The 12605-nt window shown below is 47.8% G+C and overlaps 1 protein-coding gene across 1 annotated transcript in view; it reads right to left on the bottom strand.

Annotated features, from left to right (window-relative positions):
- Positions 1-12605, bottom strand: part of LOC142295730 (opsin-5-like) — a 69973-nt gene that overhangs the window by 27163 nt on the left and 30205 nt on the right. The window contains exons 2-3 of the mRNA XM_075338822.1: positions 9739-10032; positions 3721-4052 (exon numbers count right to left, since the gene is read on the bottom strand). Coding sequence (XP_075194937.1) covers positions 3721-4052; positions 9739-10032 — 626 coding nt within the window. The remainder of the gene's footprint in view (positions 1-3720; positions 4053-9738; positions 10033-12605) is intronic.

The following is a 12605-nucleotide window of genomic DNA, read 5'->3' as shown; positions in this document are numbered from 1 at the left end:
GTAGGGATGGGAGCTTTATTGTCTAAAGGGCTGTCTATTGGTAAACTGAGTCCATGTGCCTACGTTTCCTAGAAGTTATCTCTGGCCGAACATAATTATGACATTGGTAATAAGGAATTACTCGCTATCAAATTAGCTTTTGAGGAGTGGCAACACTTTTTGGAGGGAGCTACGCAAGCTATTATTGTCATTATGGATCATAAAAATCTCCTTTACCTCGAATTGGCAAAACGTCTTACGTTGAGAAAAGCTCGGTTGTCATTATTTTTCAATAGATTTAACTTTTTCATAACAAATCATCCAGGGTTTAAAAACACTAAGGTGGATGCATTATCTAGGATTTTCGCGGGGGAAAAAGTTGTGAGGAATCTGTGTGAGGTGTGGTGAGATGTTTCCTTTAAGGGTTGTGTGCCTCCCCTGACCTAATCAGGGTGTCACAGAGAACTGCACCCCTGTCATTATGGTGCGGAACTCACCCTCCATGGTTCTGGGATCCTAACTATTGATATTGCTTCCATCAGCATGCAAATCCTAGCCACACCTCACACCACACCCTGTCAGGCACACCAGTGGGTGGTCTAGCTGGAAAAGGGCCACCCGCCTAGGGGTCTGGCAGACTGGTGGGAGGGACACAGGTCAGTCTAGAGTAGCCCTCAGAGAGTGAGGAGCTGGGGGAGTTGTAGCTCCCTAGGAGACATTGGCTAGGTCGCAGACGGTGGTCTGGGACTGGAGGAGTCGGGGACCCAGTCGCAGGGTATTAGAGAAGGGTGCCCAGATTTAGTTTTGGAACTGTCGGCACCGAAGTATCTAGTAACTGAACCGGTACCGATCATGGTGGGGTACTGGACCCTAGATCAGGGAGTAGCTTCATGCAACCTGATAATTCACCTGTGGAGGATAGTCTCTTTATGAACTTTCCCCAAGAGCTCAGAGATCAAAGGCACTAACACAACGAGGGGGATAGGGCTTTCCAGCTTATGCAGCCCACTGAAATCCCAAGTGTCAGCCATCAAGAGCACAGCTCCCCTACTTAGCCGTAGGGAGCGGGACCCTGACAGCTTCAAGCCAAGGGGTCACTCAGAACATCTAAATACAGTGCACGGAGGCAGGTTACAAACCATCAGCAATACCAACGGGAGTGGACTCCCGGACGAGCTCCCCTGAAGTGGCAGCGGCAGCCAGAGACTTGGTTTACTCCTGTGTCAGAGTCTGCTTTATGGTCGCATCACTACCAACACAGCCTGAGTGAGTCCGCTGCTCCCCCCTGCGTCCTGCCTGCACCACGCTCCCCTACACCCCATTATCCTGAGTCCCGGGGCCTCCCCTACTCGTGGAGGGAACATCATCTGGCTGCCCCACTCCATCTCCCCGGGTACTCCCATCGGCAACGACGGTTCTCCCCTTACCGTGAACCATGGGTGGCATCAGAGAGGCCACAAGCCCCTGGGTCTGGAGACCCTCGAGCCACAGCAACCCCGGATCTGAGCAGTTCGACTGCTGCAGGGGCGGCACAGTTGCAATCCATCATGTTCTTACATTCAAATACACATACAAATGCCCAGTTGGGGCCACATTTGCATAAACCTTGTTTCCTTATAAATCTATTTTCCATACAAAAACAAGACCTGAGGAAGGTACCTTGTAAAATTAAGAAGATAAATGTTGGAATATGTTATAGGACTGCTTTTATACATCTTAGAGCCCGCATGGTATCACTGAATCTATGTAATTTTTGTTTTTAAATTGAAATCAGATCACGGTTCTACCTATTAAATACAGTATAATATTAGACCTTATTGGGGAGTGCTGAGTAACTTTGTATCTTCCATTTTACATCTTGGGTGGTTATTGTCTTCAAAATTGGTCATGCCTATCCAAGAGGAGACTCGAGGGTCGCTGCTGCTCCAAAGATATAGACCTTTCTCGAAGTGGCCAAAAATAAAGATAGTATCAACATCTGCTGAAGACTGGAGAATCTCCTAAAGAGGAGGAACGCAGCTGCATTGCTGAAGCATGAGGCTGAGCCGAGACCCTTATTTCTGGGTGAAAATATACTTAGCCAATCAGAATGCTGCAGAGAGAATCGGTGCCGAAGGAGGTCCTGGAGGCGCCGGCCACTATGCAGGATAGGCGTTAAAGTAGTTAGTTTATCCAAGAGGAGACTCGAGGATCGCTGCTGCTCCAAAGATATAGACCCTTCTTAAAGAGGCCAAAAATAATGATTGTGACAACTTCTGGTGAGCACTGGAGATTCTCCTGAGGAGGAGGAATGCAGCCGCGTTGCTGAAGCTTGAGGCTGAGCCGGGACCCTAATCTCTGGGGTGAAAATGTAATCGGCACTGATGGAGGTCCCGGAGGCACCGACCACTATGTAGGATGAGTATTGATGTAGTTAGTTTATCACTCAGCACTAGGAGAAAGTCTATAAACTCTGTGTGTCTTCATTGCGGGGGTGATGTGGCATAGTACCACTGAGTATGGCAAACATCCCCTGAAAAAGTAGCCAGGTTATTGCAGCTATTGAGAGCCTAGCGAATGACAAATTGAGTCTCCCCACCTGTTTCAAAAGGGCAACAAATGCAAAAAAAGTAGCTGGTATGGAAGACTGGAGTCTTTGTCTAATAATGTGTACCAGAACTCAACGACAATGGCTGACAAGACTAGGAGGAGACGGGACAATCGTGCCATGTTGTGGAAGCAAAGTAACATCATATGGAGAACCTCAAACTCGTGAACACATACATTTGTTTTTGTTTTTCTTATTTTCATGCTTAAAGTGACTGTGCCAAGTGAAATCGTAATTGCCCTCATTGTCAGATGAGTCATTATAAGTCCCATTTTTTGCAGAATTTAGAGAAACCACTTGTGATATTAGTTGTGTTCAGCTATTTTCTTTGGGTTTTTTTTTAGCAGGTTTAGAAATGTTCCTAATATCCAATGTGGGGTGAATAATTTTGATTGCAACTTAAGGGGAACTTTGCACGTTGCGACATCGCTAGCCGATGCTAGCGATGCCGAGCGCGATAGTACCCGCCCCCGTCGCACATGCGATATCTTGTGATAGCTGCTGTAGCGAACATTATTGCTACGGCAGCTTCACATGCACTTACCTGCCCTGCGACATCGCTCTGGCCGGAGAACCACCTCTTTCCTAAGGGGGTGGGTTGTGCGGCGTCACAGCAACGTCACACGGCAGGTGGCCAATAGAAGTGGAGGGGCGGAGATGAGCGGCCGTAAACTTCCCACCCACCTCCTTCCTTCCGCATAGCCGGTGGAGGCAGGTAAGGAGATGTTCCTCGCTCCTGCAGCTTCACACACAGCGATGTGTGCTGCCGCAGGAACGAGGAACATCATCGTACCTGCGGTCGACCCGACATTATGGAAATGACCGACGCTACAGAGATCGCCGATTTACGACGCTTTTGCGATCGTTTATCGGCGCATCTAGGCTTTACACGTTGCGATGTCTTTACCGGCGCCGGATGTGCGTCACTTTCGATTTGACCCTGACGATACCGCAGTAGCGATGTCGCAACGTGCAAAGTACCCCTAAGTCTCTACACAAGTGGAGTAATTTACAAAATCTTGATATCACCTCCCATAACCCAACTGTATTAGTAACGTAATTATATGCTCAGAAGGAAAGATGAGATTTTGATTGACAACTGTAAAATGTCCTTAGAAAAGGCCAAGAACGAAACGAGATCCGCCGTCACTCACCACTGTCAGCTTTTTCTCTATTTTGGCTGCATTTGGCATCTTGTCATAGTGCTGTATCTCCTGGTAGGCTTTATGAAGTTTCCAGGCTATTGTCGTATAGCAGGAGATGATTGTCATGGCTGGAGTAACCGTGCACAGGAGGAACATACTGAGAATGAACGAGAATCCATTGGTGGAATTCTGGAACTCAGCCCAGGCAATGGTGCAAGAAACTCCGAATGGTTCTGGACCGTAATGACCCCATCCGACCAGCGGGAATATTGCCCAGAGCAATGCGTACAGCCAAATACACATGATAACGAGGTATACTGCTTTTTTCTTTATCGTATTGCCTGGAAGAACAAAAAAAAAATATGCAGCCATTAATGAATAGAGCAAGTATCTTACTTTTTGAAACTCATCTATCTCTGCTACATCCTCCTATGGCTGGAGAATCTTCACCCGGCTATAGTGAGGCATGGCCAGACTCTGTAGGAGTTTAATCAGCTATCTCCTGTTACTGCTCTGGCCTATCCCCTGCCAGTAGTTGATATATTAGACAGCTCCTCCCTCCACACCTTGCCGGATTATAAGTTTAGTCTGACTCAGTCTTTTGCTCTGTCTGGTTATGTTCTGCTATGCTTCTCCTGATATCGACCCAGCTTGTCTTCCGTTTATCCCTTCTTGATGTTGTCTCTCCTGACCTTGACTATGTTTTCTGATCCTGCGCTGCCTGAGCTCCGGATAGTCTAAATATGTCTCTTGTCATCTTCCACCTGTATTTCGCACCCGTGTCTCTAACCCTCTGGTCAGCTGCTGAGGTCCCGGGGACTGCCCTGCGAGTGGTACCTGGTACTTATCGGCGGCTCAGCCTATCCTCACCATCAGAGGCTCTAATAAACACCTGGTAGCTATCTAGTCATGCACCTCTAGCGTAAGCTTGGCCCATTGCGCAATGATTCCACACCCACCAGCGTTCTACCATCTTTTCAAAAAGTTATTTTCAACCTTGCTGGAGATGACCCGGTCACTTAAAAGTAAACCAAAACTATAAAGTTTGATATTACTAGCAATTATTCAGGCATGGAGAGACTGAGCTGACAGACAGATGTGGCTACTGCTGAAGCACACAGAACAGCGAAACCAGGTTGCAAATTAGTTCTGATTGCAGTGCCAGCACAAAAAGAGATATTCGAGAATCTTGATGGATTGAATGAACTCAACAAAGGCCTCAGATGACCATGAATAATACCAAAACCTCATTAGAATGAAGTAGAACACACGTCATATATGAAATATATTTTTTACCTCTCCCAAAAGGACTGGGAGGATCTAAGAAAACAAGGTAAACCTCCTGGACTCCTGGAAGAGTTGGCAGAAACTTTTCCGGAAATAACCATTTCTACTAAGCCTTTGGCTTGCTGCAATGCTGACCCTTAATGTCTAGAGGTAAATTTCTGTGGGCTGGGCTGGCATGAAGATAGTTTTGAAAAGTTGTCAATGAGTAAAGGAAGGGTAAAGCTTATGGTCTTGCTTTTTTAAAGATTTGCAAGTGACCCCTAAAAAATTGCAGGCTTCCTAAAGTAATTTTCAGATGGGTTTATACTCAACTAAACGTTTTGGATCCTACGTTTGTGGCTTAAGCAGATCCACTAGTATTTTGGTCGACCAGTCATATACTGTCTCTGAGTATTTAGCTGTCATGAAAATAAAATACTCACACATATGGGTAATGGATAAAGGAAATGTGTGGCCTCACCCAACCGGTCCCTGTACAGACTAAAAGGGTCTAGCCACCCAACTCAAAGTACTACCTCAGACCTAACTATCTAAAAGGCCGTCAAGGGATATCTTGTGCCTCCTGGGGGACCAGAAGGGAGGCTGAAACACACTGTCTACAAGGGGAGAGGAAGGTGATCGTAAAGATACAAAAAAGGAGAATGAGATAAACTGGAACAAAAGCCAATAAGGTGAAAGGAGTAAAGACTTGGAAGGAAAACAAACCGAATCACAGAAGGCACTCATATGGTGTTTACTCAAAGGTAGACCCCTAAGCTGAAGAGCTGGCACTCCCAGAAACAAGTCCACATAGGGATATAGCCAGCAACGGAGTGAGATGAGAGGTGAACATACTATACTGTATATATTGCAGAGAATGTGAGAGAGCAAACAATCAAGGGGAAATGAGAAACACCTGGAGAGGGGCGAACCAACAAGGTAGAACAAAGATAATAAGAACCATCAAAATTTGGACAGGGAAGAAAAGGCAATAGCCAAGTAGACAGAGGAACCAACCAATAAACCACAAGTCACTGGACTGGATCCCCAAACTGAGCCATGACATTACTATTACAATCCATTTTGGCAACAAATAAGAACTCCCTGACATCAGATGTTCAATTTGCCGAGCTCAGGGAAAGCTATATTTAGAGGCTTGTTTCCCTGCAGTTACCAACGCAGGAGAAATCTGGTATTAATTTGTACCCATTGAACTAAATTTACCACCATGTATTAGGCTGCTTTCACACCTCCGGTTTTTGCTGTGCGGCACAATCCGGCACTTTGCAGGAAAAACGCAACCGTTTTTTTTTCCTGCCGGTTGTGTTTTTTCTGCATAGACTTTAATTAGTGCCGCATTGTGCCGCATGGGCTTGTGTTCCGTCCGGTTTTTGCCGCATGCGGCAGATTTAGCCGATGCGTCGGCCGGATGGAACGTTGCCTGGCACGTTTTTTTGTGCGGCAAAAAAAACCCGCATAGCACCGCATCCAGCCAATGCGGCACATTTTTCAATGCATACCTAAGAACGCCGGATGCGGCGCGATGCGGCAAAAGCCGCATCCGGACGCCTCATGAGGTTTTTGCCACTGCGCACGCTCAGTAGCCTGCCGCAAGCGGCAAAAACTGGACGGGCCGCATTTAAAAAACTTATGCAAAGGATGCGGCTTTTTCGCCGCATCCGTTGCATAGGTTTTAGAGCTGGACTGGCCGGCTCTGTACCTACCGGATGTGTGAAAGCAGCCTAAGATAGCCACACTGAGTCCTCCGAAGCTAGGGGCACTCGTTGCTCTGGAGGATAACTTTTAAAAGGAGCACTCTCATCAGAAAAAGACCAAACCTGTTATTTAAATCTTGTTTTTGTGCTACATATATTTTTTTTTTTCTAACGTAACATTTTTTTATATGACGATCTTTAATAAAAAAAAAAAATTAGTAATCTTAAAATTAATAGTAAATTTTAAAAATACAATTAGTGAGTGTTCATAATAGGTACATTCAAAAATAGAGTTATTGCTGCTAATGTACGTGTGTTTATTTATGGAAACAACAGGAAGTTAGATTCTGAAAAAGCCCTAGTGACAAGTAAATGTTTCTATTTTCTTATTTTTTATTGAGCTTGTGATATATAAAATATATATATACAGTTGAAACCAGAAATTTACATAAACTTTTTAAAAAAGACACATCTGCAGGTTTTTCTCACTTTCTGACATAAAATCAGAATAAATCTTTCCCATTTTAGGTCAATTAAAACAAAAATTATTTATATTTGCCAAATGCCAGAATAATGAGAGAGAGAAAATATTTTAAGGAATTTTTATTACTTTCTACAAAGTCAAAAGTTTCTATCCATTTCATTCGCATTTGGTACAATTGCCCTTACACTGTATGACTTGGGTGAAACATTTTGGATCTCCTTCCACAAGCTTCTCACAATACTTGGTGGAATTTGGTCCCATTCCTCCTGACAGAACTGGTGGAACTGAGCCATGTTTATAGGTCGCGTTGCTCGTGTGCCGCCCTGGCAAAACCAGGGTGTCACAGAGGTCTGCATCCATCTTTTTGGTGCAGAGCTCACTCTCCGTTGGGCAGTTTCCCACACAGATACACACCAGCCAATCAGGCCCTACTCACCCCCTCCCCAGGAAATGGGAGGGGGGTGAGAGGAGCTTAGAAAGAGCAGAGCAGGGTTTGGGCTGTAGGCAGTCTGCAGGAGGAGAGAAGTCCGGAAGGAGCTCCATTGGGGAGCTAGGAAAAGTGGCAGTAAGGGCCTCTGGAATAGGCCAGCCGCTTGTGGGGAACCAAAGTGGACCGGGGCAGGGTTGTGGCCCGCCGGTGCCAGCTGTTGGGGCCCTATCCGGATCTGTGCATGGAGCAGACACAGACACAGACATCAGGCAGGAGAACAACACCTGAATTACACGCACGGGTGTGGGACCCGTCCTCACAGCATCTGTGGGAACCAGTTACCAGCAATTTGGTTTACAAAAGACTCTGAGTATTTCTTCCATCTGCGTTCCTGACCCTCCACATCAATCCAGCTTTATCTAGCACCACGATAACCGAACTGTGAGTGTACTACTCCCTGCAATCCCTGCCACCACCACAACTCCCAACTGGGCCCCGGGACTACACCTCCCCTACACGTGGAGGGGTCCCACCTTGCTGCCCCACACCATCAGTCCCGGGTACGGTCCCCAGAAGCAGCGGCGGTGCCACCATCTCATCACCGCAACCCACGGGTGGCATCACGGACAATCTCCCTTACCTAATCCCCTTTTTGCTGTGGAGCCTGGGATCACAGACCGGGTCACGCCACCGTGATACTCACAGAAGTGACCCCTTGGCCCGGATCTGAGTACCCCTTATCCCTGGGCGACACACTCGCACCGGCCTTTTTAGCTTTGCCCATAATTTTTCAATATGATTGCGATCAGGGTGTTGTGATGGCCACTCCAAAACATTGACTTTGTTATCCTTAAGCCACTTTGCAACCAGTTTGGCAGTATGCTTCATGTCATTGTCCATTTGGAACATGCATTTCCACCCAAGCTTTAAGTTCCTGGCTGATGTCTTGAGATGTTGCTTCAGTATTTCCACTTAATCTTCTTTGCTCATGATGCCATCTATTTTGTGACGTGCACCAGTCCCTCCTGCAGCAAGTCCACAATTCTTTTCCTGAGATCTTGGCTGATTTCTTTTGACTTTCCCATGATGCTACACAAAGAAGCAGTGTGTTTCAGGTGTGCATTAAAGTACATCCACAGGTTTGTCTCTAATTAACTCAGATGTTGACAATAAACCTATCAGAAGCTTTCAAAACATGACATCATCATATGGGCTGTCTCATATTGTTTAAAGGCATAGTACTCTAAAGGCTAGTTTACACGTTGCGACATCGCTAGCATCGGCTAGCAATGTCCAGCGCGATAGCACCGGCCCCCGTCGCACATGCGATATCTTGTGATTGCTGCCGTAGTGAACATTATCCTGGTTGGCGACGTCGCTGTGACCGCCAAACAATCCCTCCTTCAAGAGGGAGGTGCGTTTAGCGTCACAGCGACGTCACCGCGACGTCAATAGGCAGCCATCCAATAGAAGCGGAGGGGCGGAGATGAGCGGGACATAACATCCCGCCCACCTCCTTCCTTCCGCGATGCCGGTGGATGCAGGTAAGGAGATGTTTGTCGCTCCTGCGGCTTCATACACAGCGATGTGTGGAGCTGCAGGAACGAGGAACAACATTGTACCTGCGGCAGTAACGATTTTATGGAAAGGAGCGACGTGTCACCGATCAATGATTTTTGACGTTTTTGCGATCGGTGATCGGCGCTCCTAGGGTTTACATGCTGCGATGTCGGTAACTGTGCCGGATGTGCATCACTAACGACGTGACCCCGACGATATATCGTTACCGATGTCGCAACGTGTAAAGCCCCCTTAAATGTATGTAAACTTTTGACTTTGTAGAAAGTAATTAATAAAAATTCCTTAAAACATTCTCTCTCTCATTATTCTGGCATTTGGCAAATATAAATAATGTTGGTAATCATAATTGGCCTAAAATGGGAACAGTTTATTCTGATTTCATATCAGATCGTGAGAAAAACAGACATATAAATACATTTAGAAAAAAAATTGTTTTAAAGAATATATCATTTTCTGATGACACATTCCCTATAAATACAGATTTTCTGGAATTGAGAATTAAAGTGGTTTATTTTTTCATTCATGTAGTCAAAAAAAGCTAGGTTACTCACGGTTGGTTGTAGTCGTGCTGGCCACCAGATATCGGATCACCGCCATCGCTGTTAAGGTCATCATACTTGCTACTCCAAAAAAGAATCCCATGAGGGCATAATATAGGCAAGTGGGATGCCCCCCAATCCATGCGTGATTCCAGGCAGAGGCAATGGCCAGAGGGTACATGCTCACTGCCATGCCCAGGTCCGTGACGGCTAAGTTTATAGACAGGAGATCGGGTGATTTCAGGTGTGAAGAGCATTTTACTGCTGTAGCGAGCACAGCGCCATTACCCACCATGCTCAGTATAGCTGGAAATGGAAGAAAATATATGTTAGTGTATGCATGTATACTGTTACTCCTCCTAGAAATGTATGAGATTTCCTCATATGTGTGTTTTAGTAAATACTTATATTCCTAAAAATATAACAGCATATTTTCATTAAAAAAAAACTCTATTGAGGTGTACCTTCTGTTATTACTCCTGAAATAAATTGACAACTTTGTGCTGTCATTCCCCTTGTCAATAGGGTGTGTCCATCTGCCCAATGAACGCTAAAAGTATAAGACTTGAGACACACAGAGACAGACATACGTAGAGACAGTGATACACAGAGACAGAGACACACAGAGACAGAGAAACATAGACACACACACAGACACATCAAAGACACACAGAGACACACACACAGACACACACACAGAGACACACAGACAGAGACACACAGAGAGACACAGACACACAGAGACAGACACACACACAGATACACAGACAGACAGACACACACACACACACATATACACACACACAGAGACACACACAGACATACAGATAGAGACACATTTAAAGACACACAGAGACACACAGACACACAGAGACAGACACACACAGAGATACACAGACAGACACACACACACATATACACTCACACAGAGACACACACAGACATACAGATAGAGACACATTTAAAGACACACAGAGACACACAGACACACAGAGACACATGGAGACAGACACACAGAGAGACACAGACACACAGAAACACAGACACACAGAGACAGATACACAGACACACACAGAGACAGAGAAACACAGAGACAGACACACAGAGACACAAAGACACACACAAACAGATACACACACAGTCAGAGACGCACAGACACATTCAGAGACACACACACACAGACACACACACACACAGACACATGCAAAGACACAAATGTGTCGCCCTGGGCAAGCCAGGGGACACAGGTCACACACCACTACACCCCACACTCCAGGTAGGCACATCACAGCTAACCACAAATCCTTGTTGCCTTCCTCCAGAGGTTGATGATGCACACCAGGGGGTGGGCCAGGCGGTTGGCTCCGCCCATCGAGGAGCTCACAACTCTGGAGGCAGGAAGAAACCAGGCAGATGAGTCCAGGAGGAGGAAGTGGAAGGAGTGGAGGAATAGTCTAGACAGGGCTAGAGTAAACAACAAAGAAGTGGAAAAGGAGGAAAAGCAAGTAAAGTGACAGAAGAGAAAGACAGCCTGAAGGGTCCAGCTTTGTGAGGGCCAGAACAGCAAGGTCAGCAACGGCGGTGACTGTCTGGAGGGGGACCGTTTGGAAGTTCCTGGAAGGACCCCGTTGGCTGTGTGCCCGGTGGTCTGGAGCAGTGTTCCGAAGGACAGTCAGCACCAGGGCAGGGGCCTCTTGGACCCCGGCAAGGCTAGGAGTCGCCAGATTTGCCAAATCCGTCAGTGACGGGGACGCAGATCCCCCAACAACCAAGTCCCGATTGAAGGCAACAGCCCAACCCGTATTGGAGAGACACCGCCACCGCCACGGCACAAGTTTCTCAGGGCCAGCGCCTGCGGGCAAAGTGTAGAGCTCCTCCGGCCCAGATTGCAGCCGGGGAGCGGGTAACCGGAGGGAATCCACCGCTACCATCAGTCAACACAGGTGCAAGGAAGAGGGACATCACCGTCACCTACCGGGAGTGCAGGTGCAGCCGTCTGTGGGACCGTCCTACCAGCCGTTGGTTTACCGTACAAACTGTGTCCGTGTGTCAGGCTGAGTGAGTACCATAGTGCCGCAAGGCACAGCGCTGCCCCCGCGTCCCTGCGCCCTCCAGGCCCTACACTTCACATCTCATCACCGGGCCCCGGGATCACCAACCCCTACCCACGGAGGGGCAACACAACACCTGGCTGCTCCGCATCACCATCCCCGGGACCCCCACACTGAGCAGCGGTGGTGCAATCACCACAACCGTGGGTGGCGTCACGAACTATAACAATCCCCACACCCAACCAACACCCCCTTTCACTCACGGGCGAGGAGTGTCGCTCGAGAAACCCCGGGATCCGGCCCACAGCTCGAGCCACCACTGAGCAGCTGCCGGACCCGAGCAGAAGGGGTGAGCGCGGTGTGCTGACACCCTCCTCCCCGCCCGCGACAACTTCGCGTCACGAACAGGATCTTACCGCTCTGCCGTCAGGTAGAGGTGCGCCTTGTTATCGCCGGAGGCATCCGGCAGAAAAATTTCAGAAGCCGCCATCTTTGGCGCGAAAAGTTCCCGCTCGAGCGTCTTCTCGAGCAGTAGAGGCGCGAAGGCCAAAACCCCGCCCCGAGAGAGGAGGGGCCGGAAAGAGCTAAGGGGGACGCGATGGTGGCTGGACGCATGTAGCTGTGGCTATAAATGCAGGGACGCCAGGACCTTGCAAGAATACCGTTCCTGGAAGCAACCAGTGAAGATACCATGTGGATGCCGTCCCGTGACACCGTACCCCCCGCGCCTGGAACCGCGGCGTGGGTGGAGATCCGGACCGCGCAGCTCTATCAACGGCTGCAGGTCAAGATGCAGCTCCTCATGGAGGAGTGGGAGGCCGACATGGC

This window comes from Anomaloglossus baeobatrachus, chromosome 3, assembly GCF_048569485.1.
Source record: "Anomaloglossus baeobatrachus isolate aAnoBae1 chromosome 3, aAnoBae1.hap1, whole genome shotgun sequence".
NCBI classification, from domain to species: Eukaryota; Metazoa; Chordata; class Amphibia; order Anura; family Aromobatidae; genus Anomaloglossus; species Anomaloglossus baeobatrachus.
This window is presented reverse-complemented; position numbering and strand designations above follow the sequence as displayed.